Source organism: Siphateles boraxobius, unplaced genomic scaffold (genome assembly GCF_051911475.1).
Source record: "Siphateles boraxobius isolate OS27281-9 unplaced genomic scaffold, OSU_SipBor_1 41, whole genome shotgun sequence".
Taxonomy (NCBI): Eukaryota; Metazoa; Chordata; class Actinopteri; order Cypriniformes; family Leuciscidae; genus Siphateles; species Siphateles boraxobius.
This window is the reverse complement of record NW_027509042.1, coordinates 38,774,567-38,802,398: the sequence shown is the minus strand read 5'-3', so window position 1 is coordinate 38,802,398 and position 27,832 is coordinate 38,774,567. Positions and strand designations below refer to the sequence as shown.

Below are 27,832 nucleotides of genomic sequence, written 5' to 3'. Positions count from 1 at the left end.
AAACACAATAATGTAGGCTATTTGACACATATTTTGAGAGGTTTACAGCGAAAAACAAAAAGGTCCTCTCCAAAAATGTGGGAGAAGTAAAAACGCCAAGTTATTTTATAAAAGATGGTGGAATTTCTCCAGTTTAGGGTCAGGCTCTCCCTTCTTTTTGCACATAATGCTGCCATTTGATTCAATCTTGCTTGCCTGCCACTGAAGCCAAAGCAAGTTCTTGGTTTTGGGGAAATCATTTGCATGACTGGTTTAAGGTCAAAGTTCTAAACATGTCTTATTTTTTGGGCTCCAGTCTGCCATTTTTAACTTACCTAGGGATATTTAAATAATGTGTTGTTCCAGAATTTTAATGACAGCCATTTGGATGTAAAATGATAAAATACAGGACAAACTGCCCTGTTAGAGATGTAATATGGGGCAAATTGTTTGCTTAAATACCTGATGATTCTGTATTATACGAGATGGTAGGGAATGTAGTCTTAGGCCGTGTGTCCACCAAAGCATTTTTAGCTGGCTGAAAACGCTAGGCGCTCTGCTGAAAACGCCTAGCACTGGGCGCTTGAAAGCGTTTTGGCAGCGCTGCGTTTTTTCAGTTGAGACGCTTTGTTGCTATGATACAGAATATCCGCAGCACAGTTTACTTGTAACTGATTTCGCAGATAATTTGTTTCATACTACAAATTTATTTTTTATCCATTTTGTTCTGTTAGCTCTGCTGGTTGACGTTGTTGTACAGAAAGAATGTTGTGACAGTTGGTCGTGTGGTATTTGTCCCGCCCCTCCTCCACTGTGATTGGACGGCTGGGTAAAAAGTGACAGTGATGAGTGCAGCGTTTTACCCAAAGTTGAAAATTTTTCAACTCTCGGCGACCAGTAAAAATCGCCGGGCGCTCAGCGCGTGAGCGTTAAATACACACTCAGCGCCTCGCTACGCTCATGGCGTTTAAAAAACGCGGCGCTCCCATTGAAAACAATTGGAATTTTACGCCAGCTGCGTGAAAAAACGCTTTGTTGGACACACGCCCTTAGGACCAAAGAAAAAATACGAGAAAATGTAATATTCACTGATGTTTCACATAATAATTTAATAAAAATAAAGAGACATATCCATTAATAACATGTAATCAAATCAAAAACACAACACACTCAGCACACATTGAAATACTAAATTATTTGTTTCGATCAACTCTCAGGGTCTTCTGCAGACTTTCTATGCTAGCGTCTAGTGCTGCAAGCCCATCCCTAAAATTCTTTTCATCCTGTGTGTTAAACGTGGACCAGGAGTTTATGCTCCAATCAGAGGCTAAAGATTTAATATCACAAGAGGAAAAGGTGTTCTCTATCACTGAAGGGCGTCCAACATATGCTGACTGAACACCCATCCTTTGGGCACGCAGAGATTGCACCGGTTGATTATTCAGGCCCTTCATTTTCTGAATTAACTGTAAGGCCACACCCTGATGATCTGAAAGGAAGTTTCCGCCATCATTCTTTGCATCCTGAATGTGTACCCCATCAGAGATGTCCAACTTTTCAAAAGCACGGCCCATATATTTCAGACCTACATGCGCATCCACTTCTTCCCTTTGATTCTTGGCTGTTATCACCTCATTACACTGAGTTAGCGGTTTACTATGAGCAACTCCTGAGGGAAGTTGCACCACTAGAGTCTCTTTTAAAGGAGCAAACATTGTTCTTTTCTGCTCTTCTGACTGAGGAATGTTCTCAGCTATGGTTTCCAGGGTTGGTTTGTGTATATCCCTATTCGTTGGTAAGCAGACTTTAGCATCTGATTGCATAAAGTTGTCTTTTCCAACATTAATCTGACCAGGGGAGACTGGTTGTAATGTCTGGGACTTACAGTGAACTCGGTGGAGAGGAGAGGCCTGTCTGATGCCCTCCAGGGTCTGAAGGTAGGTTTTTACAGAGTTTGAAAGTTGATCTGACACAGTGGACTCTCTCTGTGCGTTTTCATGCAATTCCAGAACACTCTTAGTAAGCTGAGAGTTTGGTTGGCACAAGTCCGGCTGAGGAGAATATTTTTTAGTGTCTTTTGTTTGACTTCTCTCCAGATTTCTGTTTGCATGAAAAAACAAAGGTTGCAATGACCAACATCTCGCCTACATGTTCAGTTACATGCTAGATTCTCAAGATTTCATTTGAAGACCTTAATTTCATTAAAGTTTAGATGAGTGATTCATCAACATCAAGAGGCAACATTATGGTATCAAAATGGTTTGTCCGAGACTTGCAAAAAAGATGAGCTTGTCATACAACCTCTTCATGTTGGCACGTCTAACTTGGCTAAAAGTGATAGTTCACCCAAAAATAAAAATTCGGTCATAATTTATTCACCCTCATGTTGTTCTGCTGAACACAAAAGAAGATATTTGGAAGAATGTTGGTAACCAAACGGTTGACGATAGCCATTGATGTCCATAGTAGGAAAAAAGTACTATGGAAGTCAATGGCTATCGTCGAATGTCTGGTTACCAACATTCTTCCAAATATCTTCTTTTGAGTTGAACAGAAGAAAGAAACTCATAGAGGTTTGGAACAACATAAGGGTGAGTAAATGACAGAATTTAAATTTTTTGGGTGAACTATGCCTTTACGTGACAAATGAACGTGCATCCAAATAGTGTTTGATTGACTGGATGCACAGCCTCTGATGTCAACAACAAAACAGACACGTTTTCTCCTATTTTTAAAAGTTGATAAGGATATTTATTTTACCATCTTAAGTACAAACAATTACATGATCATTTGCATTTAGCATCGTTTTCACTGTTATCCATGACTCTATCAGAACCACTTATTAATTACCTGATGACTTCCTGCAGTCTGCTGATCTCTGCCTCTCTCCGCTGGAGACTCAGAGACAGTACAGTCTTCTCAATCTCATACTCTTGGAGTTTAGTCTGGTAGCCCTGCATTTGAGCTAATGCTTCATTCATCTCTGCGTGGGTAAAATAGCATGACAATCACTTACAGCAAAAAGAAAAGGGCTTGAAATGTCATGTCATGTTTTTTTTATATTTGTGAAATAAAAATATATTGGAATGTGTAACAAATGTTATAATGCAGTGTTATAATCCATATAATGTCAATATAGTGATTATACAGTCAATGATAACACCACCTTACAATAAAGTCTAATTTGTTAATATTTGTAAATGTTGGGCAGTCATGGCCTAATGGTTAGAGTCAGATTCAATTCTTAATACCGGCAGAAAAATGTAGTGGGGGAGTGAATGAACAGCGCTCTCTTCCATCCTCACACCCACAACTGAAGTGCCCTTGAGCAAGGCACCGAACCATCAATCTAAGTGCTGCAGCACATGGCTGCTCTGGGTGTGTGTGTCCACGGTTTGCAATGTGTTTGTGTTCATTACTCACTGCTCCTAATGTGTGTGCACTAACTTGGATGGCTTAAATGCAGAGAACGAATTCCAAGTATGGGTTAACATACCTGGCCTTCGCGTCACTTTTTTTCACTTTCATTAGTTAGCAGATTATTCCATTGACATTAGTGCATAAACTCTTTCCCCGACATAGGCAAAACACGGAAAGCCAGAATTTTCTGTCAGTTATACAGTAGGGGGCTCTATAACGCATCTTCTGAAAGATTACTGAATCTCCTGATCAAAACTAATGCTAAGAAGCAGAAACAAGCGATCTAACATGTAATCATATGCATATGTAAAATAACCCGATCATCAACATTCAACAGCATATAAATCAAACTGCCTAATATTACTGAATGAAATAATGACTCAGTACGAGCTATAGGACTGTGAAGCTTTGTGGGTGTTGATGGACACAATCTCTGTGTTTTGATCATCGTTCTGAATCCCATTCAGACGTAGTCTTTGACAAAAACGTGATTTTTCTCAGCAAAATGTTTTTTTTTTTAATGAAACTTACCCACATTCAAGTGTTGATAAAAAAGAATGCATGAAGCTAGAATAAAACAAAAATTTTTTTGCTTAAAAGCAGAGGGGCCGTTCTTTCTTTTGATACACTATGTTGCATGTTCATATATTCATACAACAAAATATTATGGGTGCCATGAAATTGAGAAAATTATCAAAAACGCTGGTGGTGGCTACGTTTTAAATACTAGCAGGGAAAGAGTTAACTAATGTTAACAGATACAACATTTAATCTTAAAAAATTAAATTAACATTAAGATTAATAAATGCTATACAAGAATTATTTATTGTTAGTTCATGTTAACTAATGTAGTTAACTAATGTTAACAAATAAAAACAATTTAAAGATTTTTTCAGAAAGGATCATGGGAAAATATAAAACAAAACAGAAGGATAACATTTATTAAAATATAATAAAATAAGAAATAACCAAACTAATATAATATGAATTTCCTTTCCAAATGCAAACATGATTTAAAGCTAAAATACAACAGTCTACGAGAATACTCTTACCCAGCCTTAGCCGACTGTTCTCTAACTTGCACAACTCTTTGTGCTGCTTCAGGTCATTGTCTTTGTCCTCCTTGGCTTTCTGTAGTCTCATGTTCTCCTGTTGCAGATCATCAAGTTCTTTACGGCTCTCATTTAACTGAGTTTGTAGAGTGAAGTTTAGAGACTGCAACGTAACCACTGTAACACAACCATGCCAATGAACACAAAGGTTGTTTTCATGCATCCACTCGGCTAGACAGAAAATGAAAGGCTAAATTCTAAAAAACATATGACATATTTGCACATTTACTCTTCCATATGATATATTCCTTCTTAAGTCAAGCCCTTTACAGACAGAACAAAGCGACGACAGCATAGCTCCACTCACCCTCCATGTCACAGGCCTCCGGTCTGGCTCGCCGTTCTGCTCTCTCTCGCTCCAATAACTGCTGATTGAGTATTCGCAAACGCCTGGGAGACATGCAAATAAATACAAATTAGGGTTGTCAATTTAAGTGTGATTAATTATGAAGAAAATAACATGATAGAAAATTAACACATTCTGCATGATCATGCTTATGTCCATTGCCATACAAATAAAACAAAAAATATATTGACTTCTAAATGTATATTGTATATCAATGTATAGCCTACTGAATTCCCTTTAAAGCTAAACACAGACATTTAGTGCAAACCATTTTTAGACAGACTGGACTGATGAATAAAGTATACATTTGATGTAAACAATAGATCTACATAATAACAAATACAGTTCATAGAGGGAATAATGTATTCGCCCTACAGTTACAGCATGAAATAAACTTAATTTAACATTTTACATAGACTAGATAGTAGTAGTAGAAGTAGAAGTTCAAGTGTTTTATTGCGAAAAACAGTTGTAGCCTGCTGTACTGATTCAGATATGCAAGTGCAGTTCGTCATTACTATATTGTTGCTTGACTCGTTTATAATAGTCTTGTATAGCTATGTTTTGTGTTCTTGCCGCTGACTAGGCAGTACCTAAACTCAGTCCATAATACATTTGACATGCCCAAAGTACACAATTATATGCGTAAAAATATTTGTATGCCATTGGCTTTTAGACACTGGGTTCTTCCACAAAGTATATGTAGATGTCCGTCCACTGTAATTTTGGTCATTTAGTTGGTTTCTTGACCCAAATATGACTGAGTACGGGTCAGGAAAACTTATCCCATTGCTAAAGGTTAGCTTAATTAATGTATAACAACCGGTCTTCTACTGGCAAACCATTCAAATAACTGGAGAAGGCATCATGTTGTAAATATAGTCCCTTTCTGCCACCAGGAAGGCTCCGCCCACAAAATACAGCATCACTCTTTACAAACAACCAAATGATCTATTCAATGTCTTTGTCTGCCACATTGTCAAAGTAATTGATTTAACTTGATTTGGAAGCTTTGCCCAACACATATTGATATATGAGATTAATTGGCATATCATGTTATTCATTCAATTAGCCTTTAATCAGTTAATAGCCTTAATACTAATTCTCAAAGATCTTTGTAACACACTGGCATGCATGTCTGTAATTGTGTTATATTCTATGCAGCAGTTGTTAAGATTCAGGATTCTATACACTCTCGCTGACCTTCGAAGTTGTACATTCTCACTCCTGAGTGGCTGTAAAGCGAGCGCAATCTCAGCCTGGATGTTGGTGCTGCCCACCATGACAGGAAGTAGAGAGATACTCTGCTCCACCTCAGAGATCAGGCGCACAGCTTCACTGTCTGCACAGAAGAGAAAACATGTAATAAAACGTGAAAATAACACACAGAGGGGGAAATCTGCTTAAATGCCAAGTTTTAAGATTCTGCAAATACAGCAACTCAATCATTGGGTTCTTGGCATCTAAAGGTCCCCTTTTTTGATTGTTAAAAAAAGTGAATTAGATCTAAAAGTCTAAAAGTTTGAAACAGGATAACAACTTTTATAAATGATGACTTCCAGATGATAGGAAGACAGCCCTGTAATAAGACCCTGACAACAACATAGAGAGAAAAAGATAACATAAAAAAAAGAAAGAAAGATATGTTGACAAATGTCTCACTGTTTTTGTCTATAAAATTTAAGTCAGTGACATCCCATGTTGTTTTGAAACCCTATTTTGGGCAAAGACATTCTTCTGTGAAACTCAATTTAAATATATTTTGAAGAATGAACGTCATACAGGTTTGGAACAATAAGGACTTTTCATTTTCTGGTGAAAGTCACCATGGAATCAAAATCGACAATTCTTTTTTTTTGTGGAACATTGCAGCATTTATTATAAATGACTTATCCGTGCACAATCGTAATATTTTTTTTTAAATTTATGTGCCCTCGTAATCTTTAATTAAAATCACTTCTCCCACTTGCAGTGACATCTCTTCTCTTCTCTGATGATGCGTTTACTAGTGTGAGGACGGGACAACCTGTCACTCACATGACATCGCATCAATAGCAAACCACAACCATCCAATCAATTCCACACGTACAAAATGCAGTCCCAGCCTACATTTTTACTTGTTTCACTCTACATGTACGTCACAACAGGGAAGAAAAGACTATTGCAAAGTTTCATGCTGACTTTGAGGTTTTTGAGATTTCCTAAACCCAAGTACTTAAGAAAAGTCAAAAAAAAGTCAAAGGGAGGGGAAAAAATACATTTGAAAATAAATCAAACATTCTCACCCTGATTAGCAACTAAAGTCTTCAGCTCTCCCAGCAGATATTTAACAGTCACCACTTTCTGTGCGGTTTTCTCTGGACTGGTGGGTTTGACTTTGTGACTCAGAACTGTTAATTTCTCATAGCTGGTCTGACAGCTGATGTCTCTGACAGGTGTATTGTCCATCCCATCTTTATCATCTTCATCCTCTGCACTCTCCTCAGAGCAGATCTCCTGTACTGGTCCATTTGGATCAGGCTGAGTCTGCCTGACCCTGAGCTGGTTGGGCGTCTGTATTGCTGAGGGGCAGGTCAAGGACCCAGTGGATGATGTCAATTTAACCCGAGGACCACTGCAGACAGGGCTGGTGATTATCGGTAGCCCGTGCCCTACTGGAGTGCAGGATCCATTTTGGACAGGAGATACAGTAACTGGAGACTGTCGTTGGACTGCAGGTGGCATTGAGAAAGAAGCCGCATACTGATTTGGAGTGGAAGACATTTCTTCAGAAGCATGAGGGCAGGAGGGGATGGCAGCACTCATCGCCCTCAACTGATGAAACTCCCCAGATGAGCCACCACTGCTCAGTACACACTTTGAAGTACACTAAAAACAACAGAGAAAGACGAAAGCAAGGTGAATGACACCTTTACTCATTAGATCGGTTTCCCTACTTGTCTCAGAGTGTAAGAGTAACCAGAAAATAGACAGAAAGACAGAGAGAGAAAGAAAGAGAGAGAGAGAGAGAGAGAGAGAGAGAGAGATCAATTTTAAGTTAGTACAATTATTGTTTAATTTAACACATCCAGTGTGTATATTCAATAATAAGTATCACCACAGCGTTTCAAAGAAAGTCATCAAAACCATTGAAAAGTTTGAGGTCAATAAGGTCAATATTAATAATAATTAATACTTTTATCCAGCAAGTATGCATTTAATTGATAAAACATGAAAAGACTTTCACACATTATTACAAAAAACTATTTCAATATTACTGTTTTTATTGTACTTTAATTAAACAAATGCAGCCTTGGTAAGCATAAGAGACTTCTTTCCAAAAAATTCTTAACAATCCCAAACGTTTGAATGGTAGTGTAAGCCTGACACATATGTAAAGTACATAGACCAAAAAGTTAATCATTTACATAGAATATGTAAATGTGTTAAAGTGATAGGCTTATGTTTAGTTATGATAAAAAACAAATAGATTGACTTTTGTCCTTTCTACTAAACGCTTTACTTGTCTGCCAAAGTATTGTTGATGAATTATTGTCATTTGGTTGATTTCATCATCAATAACTGATATATATTGCAAATAATAATCACCATATTTTGCATTTTTTTTCAATTGATATAATTTTAATTGATCGACAACCCTCACTGTTCTATATTAGTTTGCAAAGTAGTGCAGTAAATTTACAGGTTCACTGTGAGCTGATCCAGGTCTCTGGGGGCTCAATGCAGGAGTGGATGTAGTCAGCCGACAGTTAAATACAGTGGATGTGTGAACCTGACCTGCAAACAGAGGGAGAAACCATTTGAATATGATATCAGCGGGGCTTGTCATGAACACCCGCCAAATGAGTGTGGATTTCAGCAGTGTCGTGTAATGCAGTCACTACTACTAGCCACTTTGGTGGGTTGAATTTTATATATATAATACATACATTTTTCAAGTCTTTTAAAAAAGGAATCTTAACCTAATAAACTAAATGCAATCTAGTGTTGTCAAAAATATAGATTTTTTGATACATATCGATTCTGAAATATCTGAAACGCTTTCAATACTCAATTTCCCCAGAATAGATGCACGATTTCCGATTAGAAAAATTGACCAGCTGCGCTTTCCCACTTTCCCCATCTCTTCGACAGCGAGTTGACACACAAACCCGCCTCCCCTCACTCACTCGTTTCATTTGCTCTGGATGAATATCGTTAGCGTTACAGGGCTTGAATTTCGACGTGGGATTGAGCAGCTGGTGAGCAAAAAAAAGTCAATGTCAAGCCCTGGATATCAGTGCAGGAATAATAGTAACACTGATTACAGTAAGACATTCTTCTAAATTATCATAATTTGAGCAGGACCTTTACAGAACCCACAGAATTAAATACTCTAGATATTTAATTTATTAATATATTTAAAAGTAACAGTTTTATATATGGTGTTAGTGAGTGTGTCCGTTTACCAGAAGTCGGCAGATTACAGCTAGCAGCAGGCTGAGAGTAGGCCAGTGAAACAGAGTCTTGCTGGGCATGTTCTGCTTGCGTTACACGGGTCAGTGCTGAAGGTTGATCCTGTGATCCTTGTGCCCGTCTGACCCCAGGGTTCTGATCACCACAACAACTCGGCTGCCCTGCTGAACTCAGGTGACAACTGGAGGATGGAGTCTTTTGGACAGCAGCTACAGTAAGAAAAATACAACAGGCTGTGAAGCAAAACTTTTTTCTTGCAATTCGCGATTCAGAATTTATTACAATTGCGAGTTTATATTTTACATTTCTGCTATCACGCAATTCTGACTTTTTTCCTTACAATTGTGAATTTAGATATAAACTCACAATTGGGAGAAATAATGTCGGAATATGTCTAAAATGAAAAAACGAAGTACACTATATTAGAGTACATTACCTGCCCTTTTTTTCACGTGTATTGCCAGGTTTGTCTTCTTCCCATGCTTTTTCTTGTCAGTCTCGATTTTTCTTGATAAATTCTTGGGTTTTGATTTGACGGTGCAGGTTTTTGTTCCCTGTTGTTTGGGCTTTTTTTCTGTTGTGCGGAGATTATTAATCTCATCACTGCTATTTCTAAACACAAAAAATGAGGTCTGATTTTATAAATACAATACCTGCTTGTTCAGCTTGTAGAATTCCATTGAGTAAAGCAGCACATCGGTCCAGTCCCTTGTGTATTGTTGTCACCTGGAAGCAATTTTTTTATTTCACAAGTTTAAAAATCATGATACTGACTCTTTATACACAACCTCATGTATGTGGGTTCTTTACCTGATCTTCAGAGTCTGTAGAATATAGAGAATACGCTGGTTCAAGAGGAGGCACACATCTCACAGCAATACTAAACCAGACAGCATTTATGTTTGTTAAATGTGTGTAACAAATAGCATGTAAAATTCATTGAGTATGGACAGGATTTCTTTTATCCAGTTTACCTTTTTTTGTGCATTTGTCCCCGTCCGGACCCCGTCAGTCTGCCTGATGAGACCACCTGCAAAGACCATTTGCTTTAATGCTAAAACAAAAGACAGCATAATAGTATCATATATAAAATAATTAAAACATACATAATCGTTTACAACCGCTACCTTTGGTCTTGATAACGTTACTCCCTGTCTTGCCATGCGTGATGTATATTCGATTAAACCTTCAGAATTCACCAAATTAACCTACAGTTACATGTAAGTAAGCGAATATGTATTTGATCACATAGATCTAATAATGGTTTTCCATTGTTTCTTGTATTTATTGCGTGAATTAACTTCAAAAAACGTAAAGACCACATGACATATCAAACTGTAGTAATCTAAAAGCTAATGGATGAAAAGCAAAACAAACTGCCTCTGTTATAATCACCACTACACAACCGTTGCGTTCAAAACGGAAGCCGAGAGCCGTAGTCCTATAGAAAAACAGTTCGTTTTAATCTCCGGATTTCATTGGTGGATTACGGTAAAATCATTGCAAACCTTTCGTCTATTGGTCTCAGACTATGTCAATCGTATGAACACTAGCCAATCGTTTCTTCGGACTTGGCTAACGCCCATTAAGACTTAAGCTCAGACGCCAAAAAGATGTTTCTATGGAGATGGAGTATCAGATAATCAGTAGTGATCAGTGGTACTGATACTTCGCGGTTTTGTAAAATGGTATCCCGCGCGTCAGTTCTGGAGTCCCTAAAAAAGCCACGTCAAGTCTCAAATATTTGGGTCCAAGTTGTCACAAGTAATTTTTTTGCGACTTAAAGGGATAGTTCACCCAAAAATGAAAATTCTGTCATCTTTTGATTTGAACATGTTTGTAACCAAACATTTGCGGGACACTATTGACTCCCATAGGCCTATGGGAAAAAATACTATGGAAGTCACTGGTGCCCACAACTGTTTGGTTACAAACATTCTTCAGAATATCTTCCTTTGTGTTCAGGAGAAGAAAGACATTCAAACAGGTTTAGAGCAACATAAGGGTGAGAAAATGATGACAGAGTTTTTATTTTTGGGTGAACTATCCCTTTAAGTCCAATTGCAGACTCATCTCTTTCTAGGTGAATGAACATACTTAGGCCTACTTTTTATTTAGAATTTGCTGCTTTGTATGTATGTAGGCTATGTATAATTGTATGTATGTAGGCATATGTATAATGATTTTATTTGTCAATAGTAAATATAATTAGCTCAAGTAGTTTTCTTCAATTCTACTGAAATTAAATCAGTCACAATAAGTGGTGGTCTACAGTTTATTTTGATTTAATACTGCTGACCACATATCAGAGCAGAAAGAATACCCTACATTACATCCAGTCTTGAGTCACAGCAAGAAAGGCGAAAACCCTGAATGCTATTTTTGACTGGGGTGTTTATAGGCTCCTGGGAAATGGGTAGATGAGGTTTCAGTCTGTTCTCTTCCTCTCGTTATCCCATTAAATGCTCATCCCAAACACACTTAGGACTACTGATGAAATCAGACACCTCATCATGCCATTATATGCCTTCCTGTGATGAAAGAAATTAGAGATAAATCGATTTATGTTGACAAATATATTGAGTCAGGGTTCAGGTTCATACGTATATAGTTAGCTTGTTTATAATCTGTTATCTATAAACTTTCGTTGAAATCTGTAAAATACACTTTTTTACTTTTTGTGTTTAAAATGAGAGATAGTCTATAATAAAATAAGAAACAGATATCTGAAATGAAAATGTATAATTCCCATGCATCCAGGTAAAAGAGTGCCATGTCATCCTGAGTCTGTGAAACCTCTCTGTCGACTGACAGATGTACAGGTCAGAGGTCACAGAACATCTCAAATGGCAAACATGTAGGTGAGCTGATCGTTGTTCAGCATAAAACATACATGAGCCATGGCATTTCTGAATGTCTTTATAAAAACAAAAGCCATTAACAACAATAGCATTTTGCAGACAATCATCACTTACACAAAGTATTGAATTTTATGTATACCATAAATTCGGTCTATAATATGATCACCTGTACATGCACAGATGTGAAATGTTCAGGTTTGAGATTCACAAAATCAGAAATGGTGCACTGGGGTTTCCCTGGACCAGTGCTCTCTAAAGTACCTCAAGAATTTAAATTAATCCTTATGAATGTTTGATGACTTGTATAGATTTTTATTCTGCTTTCTCAGCAGGTTAAATAAATCTACACAAAGTGATGAAGCTGTTCGTTTTGATCCTCACAGCGCTGCCCACTCAGTGTTGTTCTCCAGCTAGGATTTGATGACATCCTTTGGGAGGGATGATCACCTGCTTTGCTGTAAGACATTTATAAACAAGAATAAACAATTTCCAGTCAGATTGATTTAAATAAATAGCAAAATTATACAAATAAATGCTTTCTACTAAAACACTGCGTGCTTTGTTGAATTCAATGGCTGTTTCAGACAAAATACTGAATAACTGAAGCCAATGTATCTTTGTATCTAAGAAGATGAGGCCATGACAACACATTTCCTCAAGAGGGCGGCATTTCACCATCCTTTTTCTAGCCTCAGTCTCTCTAAGAAAACATTTCTCAGTCATTGAATTTAAAGCTGCATTCAATACATTTTTTGGGTTAAAAATTATCCAAAACAAAATTGAGCAAGAACATAACCAGCCAGAGTTCAAAACGATCTGCTTGCATTAGCTCGATTCAAAACGGTAAGCTTGTAATAATGTTTTTAATTCCAGTGGTACTGGTGGATTTTTACGGGAAATTCGAGCATGTCTTTGCGTCATTACGTCACATCTGTACACATAAAGAAGCAGTCTCGGCTAGTAGGCTATATTGCGTGTGAGGATGTTGGAGGTGGAGATTTATAGCCTTTTCTCACAGCAGGGTGAATTGCCCTAATGTGGGACACCTAAGGTCTAGTGTTTGTAGGTCCCCCATAAATACATGAATGACAGTGAAACTATGGGTTAGACAAAGCTGTGGTGTCATGTGATCAAAATCACATGACCTCTCAAATGTCCAATCATATTTGAGGGTGGAGCAATCATCAAACAGGAGACACCAGCTGTTTCCGAAATCGCATACTTCCCTACTATATAGTAGACGAAAAACAGTATGTGGCAAACGCCATACTTCCAAAATCACAGTACTGATAAAAGAGTAGGCAAAAAAGTACCTGGATGACCTATTACTACCAGCGAGTTATGGTGTGCATATGAAAATATAGAAATTCTATATAGAAAATACTTTTTTAGCAGCCCTGAAGCAATTACTCAAATTCAAAATAAGTACCTACTCAAGAGAGTATGCGCTTTCGGACGCAGCCACCTTGTGTGAAAACCATATGAAGGTTAATGACATAGTTTTAACAAATTTTGATGTTAAGGAGTTAAATAGATTTTAAACAAAGCAATCCTGCTACTTTTTTAGCCTAATATGCTTATGAAATGTTTGTCCATCAAAAAATAGTGTAACTTTATGTGTATTAACTATATATTTTATATTTTATCAAATTTCCTAGTGTCCCACATTAGGGAATGTGGTTTCCAAATCCGATACAGCATGATCAGCCTAATGTGGGACAGTACTTTAATGAGTCAAAAATGTGTGGTGGGGCAAGGTTTAATTTTTTTTGTTTTAATTTTAATACAAATATTAATAATGTTTATATAAGACAAATCTTAACTAAAGAAAAAAATGTTTCACCCAAGGCATTGATGAAATGGAAACAGGATTTTCATTACCCCTTTTCAGATTCTGTGGTCAGATATGAATAAATATGTAATTCCTAATAAATAAGTCAAAGAAACTCACTTTTAAAATAATAAATAGATATTATCCATGTAATGATTTTATCAGTTAGTTTAAAGAAGGGGTTTCTCCATTATGCTGTTTTTGTAAAGAGGAAACAGAAACAATTGTACATTTATTTTTTTGTTGTAATTATACCAAATTATTTTGGTCCAAAGTTTCTCTGTTTATTTGTTAGGTGTTTTAGAAATTCATCACTATAACTGATATAATGGTCTTGTTTATGGATTGTGGAACTGGCTTACTGGAAATGGATAATATAACTACAAATTTTGTTATTTTACATGTTTCATCCATTCATAACCAAGACAATTACTAACTAAGATTTTAAAAAGAATCTAAAATAAGATTACGGTATACTTTTCTACATGTAATGTGATTTTTGGTCTTTTATCATAGATTTTTCAGTGTCCCATATTGGGAACACAACTGTCCCACATTAGGAAGCTGCAGATTTTCTCACTTGCAATAAGAGCACTAATATGTCTATAATTTCTCTTATGAATGGGTTATCTGATTTTTCTCTTTTGATTTGATTAGGAAACATACTGGGCTTTTTAAAAAGGTTTTGGGTGTGGATATAATGTTTTGGTTACACATCGCAATATGTCACAGAAGTCTGAAGTGCAAAAAATGTCCCACATTAGGGCAATTCACCCCACTTGATATAATTAAACTTATCGATTTGATGGCGGATCCAGAAAGGTTTAAACAACAATCACCAGTGACATCTAGAGATTCACCCGTTGTAAAATGTAAAAGACTTCGTACTTCGGAGTAGCTGCAGAAAAAAAGAGACTGCAACCGGGCCCATGCGAAAACAAGGATAAATATCTGAAGGGCATTAAATGTAGTCACGCAATGCTGACGTTGTTAACATTAACATTTTGAGAACAAAGTATAATTTGCACGGTTTGACGATATGATAAACAATCGTTAGATTTAATCAGCGTGATTTACTGCAATCGCCCACCCCCCTTAGTTGGTCAGAATCATAGATCATAGTGGATGTTACTTGTTTCTTTGCTTGACATTTTCGGTGAAAATTCGTATGTTGGTCATACTTCCAATTTTAAGTTATCCTCCAAATCCGCAAGTCATACTGTGGCAATACAATTATTAAGTATACAATCATTTGTTTTCGCAGATTTTGAATTCACCCATGTGCAAAATCTGAATCACAGGAAGGACTCAATTTCCTGGTTAGAGTCGACAAGGCTATTTAACTTCCAGAAACAACACAATTGTGCCCACTTTCAATCATACTTTTGATTTCTAAATAAACATTCTCATTCGGGTGGTTATTGAGAGTAGGCTATAGGCCTAGTGCCGATGACAAATTCTCACCAAACAAAATAATATTGTTACAATTATACTAAGACCATACTGAGAATCTCTAACAAAATACACTGATGCACTACTTTACTAATCATTACTAATCTTTGTTTTTTAACCTTAGGCTGACAGGTTAGTTCCGGTCCTCCAATTTGATTGGCTGGCTGTCATTCCAGGTACACACTCGGACGTTTGTTTGCGCAGAATAATTATTTTTTATCTTATTTTTTAGAGTTGTGATTGCTCATTTTAAACAGACTGGTGGGGTTTTTCCGTTGCTGTTTTTTTGTTGTTGTTATTTTGTCATAGAACGAAGGTTATAACTTTTCGTTTTTCTCGCTTGCTTATCAGGGTTTCTCTCAGTCAACAGCCAGCAGAGAGTGGGAAATGGAAAACCTGGAGTGGAGTTAGAGCTGGAGAGTGATTACAGAACGCGCTCGCTTTGAGCTGAGAGGGGACATCTTGGCTCCGCTCCACTCATATATGTGTTACAGACCATGAAGTTTTGGTTTCTGTTTGCAACCATTTTCGTTTATCTAAAAGTACAAATGAACTGGCGGGTTTTTTTTTCTAAAATGCAACATAATTCAATATAAATTATTATTTAAAATATGAATTCTTATTTAAAATATAATATAATATATAAAGCAAAAGCATACTGTTGTACTGATATACAAGAATAACATGACCAATATTAGTTTTAGAATAATATTAAATGATATTCTGCAAAGAAAAAGTTTTAATCTAAAGAATGTTCCAATGATAAAGGCGTCCTAAAAGACCGCGATTCATTGATTCTAATTAGTAAGCATCCCTTTAAAAGGACCGTATGGTGATGGTAGGGGTTCTCCGGCCTCTTGAAAAATATACACACACCCCATTATTAGGAAGCGCTTGAACGCATCAGGAGGACAGATTGGTCCAGTTCTCCAGACTGGCTGCACTACAATAAAGAACCTCCCTCGCGCGAACGATTGTATAGGCTATATACATATCTAGCATCACAACAGTCGTTATATTAGCTGCATTGTTTCATCTTTAATAGTGGGAGCCCATCGTGGGAGGCAAATTGCTGTTCGTTCGGTCAGTGTAGTGGAGCGCTGCCATTATATCCACTGGGTTGTCCGAGACATCGAACGAATGGAGGAATATACTACGGGTGGAGGAGGAAAGAATGAATAAGGGATTTTAAAAGACCTGCATTAACATTGCACGCGCTTTTTTACGACTCTCTCTCTCTCTCTCTCTCTCTCTCTCTCTCCCTCTCTCTCAATCGGGGTTCCCCCAGCCAGCAGTTGTCTTGCAGAGGCGGGGAGGCTTTAAACAATAGCGCCCGGAGGAGCGCTGGATAAAGTATCGCTGAGCGCAGAACCTCCGGCATCATCATCATCATCATCATTCACTACTACGAGCGTTCACCAATGGAGACGGCCACGCGCTCTAGTGTTCTTCACACATAGATTACAAAGATCCGTAGGTGTAAAATCTGACCATCATCATAATCATCACCCGTGGAAACATATTCTGCAATGATGAATTCTGCCGAGGCGGCTGAGGAAGGACCGAACGATGCAGATACGGAGCCTTTTTTCAAAACAGGTAGTTTTATTATAGCCTATGCTTTTGTTACAATGGATGTCAATGAGTTTATTTTACTATAGGTGCATCCATCCGTGCATACACCTTGAGGTTGCATTACTGAGTTAAACAGGATAGAAGCTGTCTGAATTGCATTTAGAGGGTTGGATATTCATCACACGCTTTACATCACATTGCATACATTGTAGAGCCTGCAATGCATATGTGTGATAGAACTGCCTTATTCCTCAAAAGCCAGAGTGTGATATAGCAGTGCTTTTTATTGGCACGTTCAACGCCCTTATATTGTGTGTCTGGGTTATTGTGCACAAGAGCAAGGAATCCCCCTGCAAATAGGCTACTTCTTCACCTGTCACTTTTTCCTCACACCTTCAACACATTCTCTAATTACGTTACGATCACCTCCGGACGCGCCGGGGATCGCGCAGCGCGGCGCCGCGGCGGGCGCGGGAGTGGCTCAGCCTTTTGTCGGTCGTGACATTGATTCATGTTTCAGTGCCTGAAGCCTGTTGATTCACACAAACAGCATATAGTCTCAGTACTGTACTTCCTTTACACGAGAAACAGAAAGGTTCTTTAATGTAGGAATGGGAAGCGATTTCTGGCTTGGAGAGAGTAAAGAAGGGCATCTGCTCTTCTGCATCCAGCCAACCCCTTGCTAATGTCAACCCTGACACCTCCACCAGTTGTGGTTCAGTGATTTTATTCACTTTTATTTACTAGACACTTACCAGAGCATGAACTGTAACCCTTAAAACTGACCCACTTCTGATTTGCCTGACAACATAAGCCAATAATGCACGTACATTGTATGTTCTCTATATGCAAAGCTCTGTGTTGGAATGTGAACATGTATTTATGTATGTCATGTGTGCGTATGCCCTCATATATGGTGTGCACATGCTGTTTTCTGTATACAAATGTTATGTGTGGTTCACATCTACCTTATGTGCCACAGACAGAGTTTGTTTATGTGAACTCCATACAGTGACATCAGTGTCTGCACATCATGCCGATACTTTTGTCATTTTACAATTTAGATCATTATTATATGATCATAGCTGGCTTACCATATGTGGATGAGTGTTTGTGTAGAATATAGGGGACTCTGGGGCTAGTGGTCACACTTTTCTCCCCTGTGAATATTTCTCAGAGTGGACTTATTATATTTATTCATGCCTCAAAGTCTTGCTATTGATAATTTTCATCATTGTTGGACAGGTAAAAATATACAGTTAATTTAACCCACATTTGTGATTGTATGCCCCAGTTGCAGTTGAAATTATTTGAGCAAAATTGTCACGATAAGAAGCTGCTTTTAAATAGCATATTATAGGCTTTTCAGCACATTTTAAACTGTAAAACAAAGGTTTTGGTTTCAAAGCAACATACAAAACCACTGCTAGAATGAGGCATTCGTGTAATAGGACTTTTGACTCAAAAGCCTTAAGTTGCTCAGTAGCCCTCGAGACTATACTGTCAGTCTGTCTCTCTGATATCTAATTTAGCAGGAGGTGTGCAGAGCAAATTCGGTTTGTCTTCACCCTGTGATTCCTCCTATGATGAAGATTCTCCGGCACGTCCCTCCCACACCCCCTGTGCTGTTATCCAACATATTCATAGTCTAATAGTGCCTGTATTTCTGGTCTCTTCATCGGATTAACGTGATCACACTGGGTGGGATAATCATGCACAGGATTGGTCGTCTGGGAATCAGGTTGTCCCTTGTCCGCAAGGATGTCAGACACTGTGAGAGGGCAGCAGAGACAGACACTGCTGTGCCAATGTGGGAGATCACAAGCACTGTGTGGGGATGAGCGTCTCGTTCATGCACAGCATCCCTGCAGATGCTCATCTTGTTTGAGGTGTAAGAGGGAGGCAGAATGTAACAGAGACTGGATGTTGGTTTATGAACATTAATAATCTCATTACCTTACATGAGTCGAATTGATTAGATAGATAGATAGATAGATAGATAGATAGATAGATAGATAGATAGATAGATAGATAGATAGATAGATAGATAGATAGATGAACATAATGCAAAAAAATAGGTGCTATTTGGAATTAAATTGGCAAATAAGTTGATTTATTTCAAAGTAATTGAATATGGTCAATGCCCAGAGTAACTGGGGTTGACAGAGAGTTGGCCTAAAAACCAAGAAGGTCCCTTGTGTATTATAGCTGGAATAATTTTAAGCTGCTTAGCTTGTGGGTTTCTCTTGCTTAGGCTATGGCCAAAATGTTACGCTTGTCTGTTATGTGGTAAAACCACAGTCTCCTTTCTGATAATATGGGCCATTGAAATCATAGTCAAAAATATATTTTTTAGAAAGTATCATAGGACTCGTAAGCCTATGTGTTTGTGTGGTCATGTGTGAGGACGATATTTATCTCTCAATGCAATGATTACGTAATGATTCCTAATCCTTTAAATGGATATTATGCTTCTGGTGGTTTATGCTTTGCATAACTTACTTTTTGCAGAAAGTATAACCCATATATTTTTTTGACATTTAAAGTTTGAGATTTGCCAGTGAACAAATGCTCACGGATTGTTGTGAAATAAATTCTTTGCTCCAACACCCAGATTTTAAAGAAACAAATTTTGTACTGTGAAGCAAACAGCTGTTGAATTTATGACTGCTCTTATAATATGTTCATACATTCAAAGTTCATAGATAAAGAGTATTTCCATTTCCTGTTGGGCACCATTCAGTTTAAAAACTGTCAAAATGTAACAGCTGCACTTGAAAACGTTTTTGTATTTATTTCCAGGAAAAGAAACCCTGTAAAAATGATACAGTAAAAACCTGTTGATTGGTTTATTTGCAAGCTACCTGTAATGATGGAGAACTCAAAAAAGACAAGAGGGACCAAAATGCAGTTGGTTTTATTAATAAAAACACACAGTCAAGAACCAGGAACAGAACAGAATAAATCATCAGAAACAAAACTGAGTCGCACCAACATGCAGCCAAGTAGGACAAGACATGACAAAGAACACAGAAAACGCAGGGGTATAAATACACAAAGGCTAACAACATAAGACACACCTGGGAACAATCAAGTCTTATATAATGGGGAACCAATCAACAAAAGGACTAATATAAATGGCACAGAACATGAAATTATATAAAAGTTCACACAAGACAGGGGAACACAGGCTGGGATCATGACACTACCTTACAGTAAAATGGTTTAACATTGCATTGTATGTCATTTTACTGTAAATTACTAATAATATTTGATATAGACAATTTTGCCATAAATAACATATAATTAATAATTAAAATGTTTTGTGTAACATTTTACATTATTTAGTTAATGTTTATTGCGTTATTTTAGTGTTGTGTGTTACCCTGACGGTATTTGACCATGTGTGAGTATTGGCCATGTTTTGTAGACAGACCACTTACGCTGAATTTTGATTCATCATGTGGCTTACTCTTGTACCAACTGTATTATCATGGTGGTGATACTGGTACTTCAAGTACATTGGTAAATTAAAATGTATACATGAGTTCAATATTTATGCTATCCTGCAATATCTGAAACATTTTTCCATTTTTCCAATTGTCACGTTCTTGCAACCAAAGATAGCCTGTGATCATTTTCTGACTGTGTCAGAAATTTAGCATGATCATCTCACAGTGTGTTTGCTGCTATGACCTACATCTGCTGACTAGCCAATAAAAAAGCAACATGAAATGGCTCTAAAACAAAACTATCACCTCAAGCTCCATTTGTAAGATTGGCATGCCAAGTTGGCCTCTTTTCCCTAGCCATGACTGCATCCATATTCTCCTCTTCCGCTTCCTCCTCTTTTTTTCAGCGCACGTAAAAACCACAATTGCCAAAGTGCGATTTATCTTGGTCTATTTGTTTACCACTTGCGCATGCTAATGATGTTTTATTCTTCTACACCTAACTTGTGTCGGTTCAATAGGTGTCATCATCGTACAGTCTACATACATGTCGTATCCAAGTTTATTTGATCCATGTTGTATAGTGTGATTTGTTATATAAGTGTGATCTTATAAGATTGCCGAAATCTCACAGTCTTTAGCAGGCATTAGGGACTTTATGGTCGTGGCTAGGGTGTTTCAAGGTGGTTGCTTACTAGACTGAGTCAAAAAGAGCTCACATCCTATTCCCTATAATCTTTGGGTTTCTAGATATTGAACTCCATGGGATTTTTTCATCCTCTAAGTGAATATTTTGTCTGTTTACATAGAAATGTCCACTAATCACACCATGTCAAATTTTGTTGACTAGTGACCTCAGTAAATGAGTAATTGTAGTTTCTTTTATTTTGGAATGAAATCCAGGATGTTTTGCTTTTGAATGTGTTTTGTGGAGATTGTTGAGGTTGTGGCCAGTCAACCAGAAAAAAACTTGGGAACTTGAACTTGAAAACTTGTCATGCAGCTTCCTCTGGATGTGTCATCACACATTGAACTAGAAAGCGTGTCTCCTCTTCCACGAGTGCAATAGTACACAAGTATGAAAATTAGTGGAGATAAGATGTCGTCTTCCGGGAAATCTGTTGGAACTTGATAATGAGATGACCTTGGGGTCATATAACAATGTTGGACATTGAACATAATTCATTGAAAAGAAATTGAACAACGGAAAAATTAACAGCACAGTAAATAATTACTAGAGTTAAGATAAAAGAAAAGAAATTACCTGCTTACTGAACATATTTCACTGAGCACTGATTTGAAAAAGTGCAACTAGATCAAAACCGCAACCTATCTTGTATTATTAGGATTTAGCTTTCTGTAATCCCTGAACATATGGATTTTACAAGATGCAAGAGTTGCTCTCAACACCCGTTCCACTCAGAAGATGACTGTGCTTAAAATTTGGTCTTCAGAGAGGCAAACTTACCGCCACACACTTCATCCTCAGCAGGCCATTCTCCTCGTAGAGGGCCAGAGGAGTTGCTGTAGCAACTGTTGCCAAGATTCCTGCTCAGGACTGGAGTTCTCTGAGCAGAATAGCTACATTCAGTGATTATGTTGGCCAGGACGAAATCAATTTCAGAAGTATTTTTGGATTATATCCATCAGGGCAAACTCAGTGGCACTTTTTTATTAGAATACTTTTACTTACTGTCATTTGTCATCACTGCACCAATTGAATCGTTTTCTGTAGAATATCTTGATGGGAGTCCCAATCTTGAAATCCCATCAAGATTTTCTACAGGAAACGTCTCAAATGGTGCAGTGATGACAAATGACAGTAAGTAAAAGTATTCTAATAAAAAAGTGCCACTGAGTTTGCCCTGATGGATATAATCCAATAATACTTCTAGTGACGTGGTTTGAATAAATATTTAGTTGCATTGAAACGGAAGTTCCGATATACTTTTCTCTCATATTGTGACGTATATAAAAGCAGAATGACTTCTCGAACTAGAAAAACTTTAGGGTGGGACTTGATTTTGTCCATTGGGAATTTATTGGATTATTGGATGGTTGTGATTTGCTATTGGTCATGTGAGTGACAGGTTGTCCCGTCCTCGTGCCAGTAAGCACATCAGAGATGTCGCTGCAAAAGGGAGGGAAAGTTATTTTAATTTAAGAATACAAGGGAAGCATGAAAAAAATAATAATAATGATGCGTACTAGTGCAAAGATAAACCATTTGTAATAAACACTGCAGTATAAGAATTATCCATTTTAATTTCATGGTGACTTTAATTTAAGCTTTTATTTACATATAAACATACAATACTTTTCACACATGGTAAATACGGAAGCTTGTGCCTGCTTCACGTTTGAACAAACCTCATTGGTTCTCGTGCATCACATGCACTTTTGAGCTTCTGTGTTTGCCATATGTGATGTGCTCTATGTATGTGTGAATGGAAGTAAATAAAATTAAATAATTAAATTATAAATAACTAAATTATATCTGTTCATCAAATAAAGTGATCGTATCTCTTCACAAGTCTTGGATTAAACTGCTCGATTGATGGATTTGTTTTAGGACACCTTTATGACCTTTTTGGATCTTCTAATTTTGATTATGAACAAATTCATATTCCCTATGAATGGAGGGACAGATTTGTGTTTCAAAGATTAAACAAAGTCTTATGGGTTTGGAACGATATGAGGGCGAGTAAATGATGACAAGATTTTCATTTTTGGGTAAACTATCCTTTTATTAAAAAGAATGTGACGTCACGCGTTTCACTCCGCGTTGCATTTCGGAAAGGCGCCACCATCTTGGAAGGATAGGCTATCTGTTGCCATGGTTTCTTCGACAGTGAGACCGAGAGAAATAGCGTCAGAGAGAGAGCAGCTTGATATTTGTTTGCATTTCGCGATACGCCGCAGTTTCTTGGGAAATGGAGGAGGAAGCGAAAGGAAAGGGGCTCTATCGGGAGAGACTAAATAACAATGCCAGGCATCATTATTTGCATCACACCAAGATTCCCAAATTCACACTTCCCAAAATGCAACGCGGAGTGAAAACATTGTGATGTAACTCCTAATTCTCTATACTAAAAAAATAAAAAAAAATAGAAATGGTTGATTGTTGATAATGTAAGGTAGATTCTATTCCACATGTCGTTAACCAAAAAACTGTTTGGAACATGAATGTACATTGGACTAAAAAAAGCCAAACCCATGGGACTTCATTTCAGAGGCCCACCTCACACCATTGTTGTATATCTATGTAATATTTCAAAGCCATTAAAAGATATTATCAGACGCTATCAGACTGTCTTATCACATTACACATTTCTGCTTTGAATCACAGGCTTTAGTGAGAGTGTGATTTACAGAAGTGTTTTAGAGATTATTTTTAGATATTTGTTGGAATGCGATTCATCTTAAAATATTAAGGCTGTTCATCTCTTCTGCTCACCAAGTTTTTAGTTTTTTTGTAGTTGATTTTCATTTATTTGATATTTGATGAGGTGTTACAAGTAATCGTTTTTTTAGTCTTGTAGTCCATTTGTGATAGTATTTCTAAGCGCAAAGCAACTCTTCTGAAAATAGCCCCCTTGCCTCATTCAAACCTACATTCCCCTGAATAGCCGGGCACCTATAAAACTGGGTTATATGAGATCACGGGCCAGTGTTATTGGACTGGGACCAGTTTCTGATTTCACAGCTTAGACTTACACAATAGTTAATACTAACACCAAACCTCAGCCAGAGCCAGCCATTGTTTTCTGACTTCCCAGGACTGTAAGGGCCATAAACGTAGCTTTACTGGCCTTGTCACTGTTCTTGGCGCCCTTGGCAGGATTCGATCCTGTGGGGCCATTTGGCAACTTTTTAGCAGGATTGGTTTCATTTAGTAATTGCAAAGAGCTGGCTATTTCCTGGTTCTTCTATGAGCGTTGTGTTGCTGTTTATGTGGATACACCCTGATCCTGTAACATGGGAAATTCACAAGCTTCATATCACAACCCTCTCGTCAGATTGTATGGGTGATGTTTCCTGCTCTATGTTTTAATCGTGATTCTTTTTTTTTAAGTAAAATGAGTTAGTCTGCATCACATGCATGCTTAAACCTATACAATATGTACCCCAGTGTACTCACTCATAAAACATGCAGGAAACAATGCATGCATAGCATCCTTATGAAATATGGATACAGGACTTGGTATGCAGTGGATAATTTCATGTCCTTTCATCTGACGTCTTAGATGTTACAAAGCTGTCAGTATCCACAAAACTTGCAACGGTCTCTGGTAGTGCTGGCTAAAACAACGATCCAGCATTTTCTACTTTATGAACACTAGTCTGTTTTTTGTTGTGTGCAAAATAAAGAAACCGTCTCAAATGCTGTAATACAGCAATATGTTTTGCATATGTTTAGGTGCTTCAAAGTTTAATTTTAAAACAACATGGTCGATCAAGTTTAATAATTAGCTGCATCCCAATTTGCATTTTTACATTATGCACAAGTACTTGCTGATGATGAAAAAGTACTGATGAGTATGTATGAAAGACATACGTGCAATACAATTGCATCTCGTTTCTATGGACTATCTAGTTATCTATCTTAGCATGTAACTAAATTCATTATTGCATAACTTTTAGATTCATGCAATCTGTAACTGATTTTTAAAAATGCCCTTTTTCTGCAATTGAAAAGGTTGAAAGAGAACGCAATGAATTGCAATGCATTCTGAAAAACTGAATACATGTGAAAAAAATATACTGAAAAGTATTAATTACTGAATAATTCAGTGGTAATAAAAATGTGAACAAAAAATTATGCTCTAACATTTTAGCTTAGCAATATGCTAATGTCAAGCTCCATTGAAATCAATTGTGAGCAGAGTCTACTTTGCTTTTTTGTGTGGTGTACAGTGTTCCTATCTATGCAGAGCATTACAAATCAGTCACATCTCAGCTTGGATGCTGCTTTAGAAACAGTTTCACAGTAGGCAGTGAGGCAGCTCAGTAGGTTTTGGAACAGAGCCTCTTTTGTTGTGCAAGATGTTGTGGGCAATACTAGGCCAAAAAACATTCACGTACAGTAGGCACACTTTAAAATCCAAAAATATTATATAATCTGATTCTGGGCACATTTGATGTTAATGTATGGCATTAAAGGATAATTCCGGTATTTAGTACTTTGTGTGTGTTTTCTTGTTTGTTTTGGATGAACTAGAGTGGTGGACACAGAAATTTTGACGTTGGGTCCTGTCTCGACTTTTTGACATCATTTAATAGTCTGACATGCTATTAAGGATATAAATCGAGTCAAGATGCAGCTTTGCAATTTCTTTTTTTTATTTAAACAATTAACCTAGCAAGGTTAGCAAGGTATTACTCATATGGGGCTGCAAATAAATACTGCAAGTTTTTTTGTCAAGACCTTTTCAAACACATCTTTGCAGATGCAAACACATCTTTCCTAAATACAGATAACAACCAATATTTTTTTTCCCACTTGAGAATAGAGATTTTAAAATACAATTATTCTGTATTAGAAACATTTTTGATTTATTTTGGTGTACTTTGGTTTGATGAAGTGTATTTAACTTGGATTGTTAATTCTGACATTCGATGTCAGTTTCATGTTTTAGTTCACCCAAAAATGTGAAATGTGAATCATTTTCTCACTTTCATGTTTTTCCAAACCAGTATGGCTTTCTTTTTTTCTGTGGGACACAAATGTCCTGATCTGTGAACTGATCAATTAACTCAATGGCTTTAGAACACTTGGAATATATAGTTGCATGGACCATTTTTTTTGCAATACTTTTTTTTTGTTTTTTTGTTGATATTTTTGTGATCAAAGGCATTCTTTTTTTCCCAAACATTATCTTTCAGGAGCTTGTTAGCCTCAGTCCTCATTAACTTCATTATATTGGCCAAAACATTAATCAAAAATGTTTGAGTTCCATAAAAAGTCAGGAACTGTAAAATCTAACATTGTTCTTACTAACTATTGTTTAGTTAACTTTACTTAATCTCCGACAATGTGTTGAACTTACTTAAAAAAATTAGTAATCTGTACTGTTTGCATGCTATGCCTTCATTACTCAGAAAACCCTATTAAACATTACTTGACTGGTTTGAGTACCATTTTGCAAAAGCAAAAAAATAACAAAAAATTAAAAGCAGGCGGGACAAATGGTTTTTGATGCGGGGCAATTCTTAATAGACTTTCACTAATTTCTTCCACTTCTGCAGTCATCATTCTTCTTAGTTGCATACGCTCATTTTCCAGTCATCTTGAATGTTATTGTCAATACAACTAAACATTTTGGGAGAACGTCACATAAGTTGACTTCATACATTCATGTTGATTTCCTAAAATCAACCTAAAATTCCTCATCATTATTGTGATTAGTGTTCCATTTGGTTGGGCACTTGGAACTTCATTTATATCATTCTGATTTTCTTCCAATTGATGCAGCGATGCAACATGAAATCACAGTTATTTGATTTCAAAGGAAGTGAAGTAATAAATATTATATATACAGTATTTATACTTAAATTATTTACATGTTCTTAATGAATGTATTTATGATGTATAACATGACTATCATGTTTAATAATGATCTTTTTACATTTTAATTGCAAAGACTTATGGCATAAACTTTTAATTGGGTTGATATAATCCCTCTATATTTGTGACAATATCTTGCAATTTTGCTTGAGTCACACACAGACTTCGACATTCAGCCGGCAAACCACAACAATGGTAACAAATTTTTTTTAATTAATTTAATTAATTAGACCATTGCAATTTTATTTGCTGTCTCTTGTCAGTATAACACCAATAACGATAGCAAATACAATTTTAATGGTTAAATAAAGCCAAAATTGGTAAAACAAAGCAATTAATTTATTCATGCCGCAATGCACTCTGGGAGTACACTTCCTCAGATCACAGATAGAATTAAGTTGACAAAACTTAAATAGAATAAGTAAGAAGAACTTGATGTAATTAATTTATGCTTACTTAAATTAAGGCAACGAGTTTGTACAATTTAATTAAGTAAACTGAACTAATTAGTTTTTACGGTGTAAGGTTGAGTCAGTAATGACAGAATTTAAATTTTTGGGTGCGATATTCCTTTAAAACCACAAATGTATGTTTATGATCAGATACATTATGGTTTAAAAGTTTGGGGTCAGTAAGATTTTTTTTGTTAAAGAAATAAGTTAATTCTTTTGTTCAGCAGGATGCAAAAAATTTACCAAAACTGACAGTAAAGACATAATGTTACAAAATATTTCTATTTCATTTACTTAAGGAACAATATTAAGCAGCCCAACTGTTTTCA

General features: G+C 36.8%; 2 protein-coding genes across 4 annotated transcripts in view; one reads left to right on the top strand and one right to left on the bottom strand.

Moving 5' to 3' along the window:
* Positions 1–1,068: 1,068 nt before the first annotated feature.
* On the bottom strand, positions 1,069–10,896 carry ccdc14 (coiled-coil domain containing 14). Of its 3 annotated transcripts, none has more exons than XM_077199559.1 (13): positions 10,821–10,896; positions 10,287–10,342; positions 10,123–10,192; positions 9,966–10,038; positions 9,749–9,886; positions 9,306–9,521; positions 8,540–8,634; positions 7,143–7,725; positions 6,061–6,199; positions 4,819–4,901; positions 4,452–4,628; positions 2,830–2,962; positions 1,069–2,079 (listed from the first exon to the last, which is right to left on the bottom strand). In XM_077199559.1, exons 2-13 carry the CDS (start codon positions 10,298–10,300, stop codon positions 1,173–1,175), a joined length of 2,628 nt encoding a protein of 875 aa, XP_077055674.1. In that variant the 5' UTR covers positions 10,301–10,342; positions 10,821–10,896; the 3' UTR covers positions 1,069–1,172. The 3 variants fall into 3 exon arrangements, with proteins under 3 accessions (XP_077055674.1, XP_077055672.1, XP_077055673.1); XM_077199557.1 differs by lacking the exon at positions 10,821–10,896 and adding an exon at positions 10,419–10,749; XM_077199558.1 differs by lacking the exon at positions 10,821–10,896 and adding an exon at positions 10,440–10,728.
* A 5,473-nt stretch (positions 10,897–16,369) lies between these two features.
* kalrnb (kalirin RhoGEF kinase b) overlaps positions 16,370–27,832 on the top strand; it is an 82,156-nt gene continuing 70,693 nt past the window's right edge. Inside the window, exon 1 of the mRNA XM_077199552.1 lies at positions 16,370–17,055. Within this exon, the coding sequence (XP_077055667.1) occupies positions 16,986–17,055 (70 nt within the window). The 5' untranslated portion in view covers positions 16,370–16,985. The remainder of the gene's footprint in view (positions 17,056–27,832) is intronic.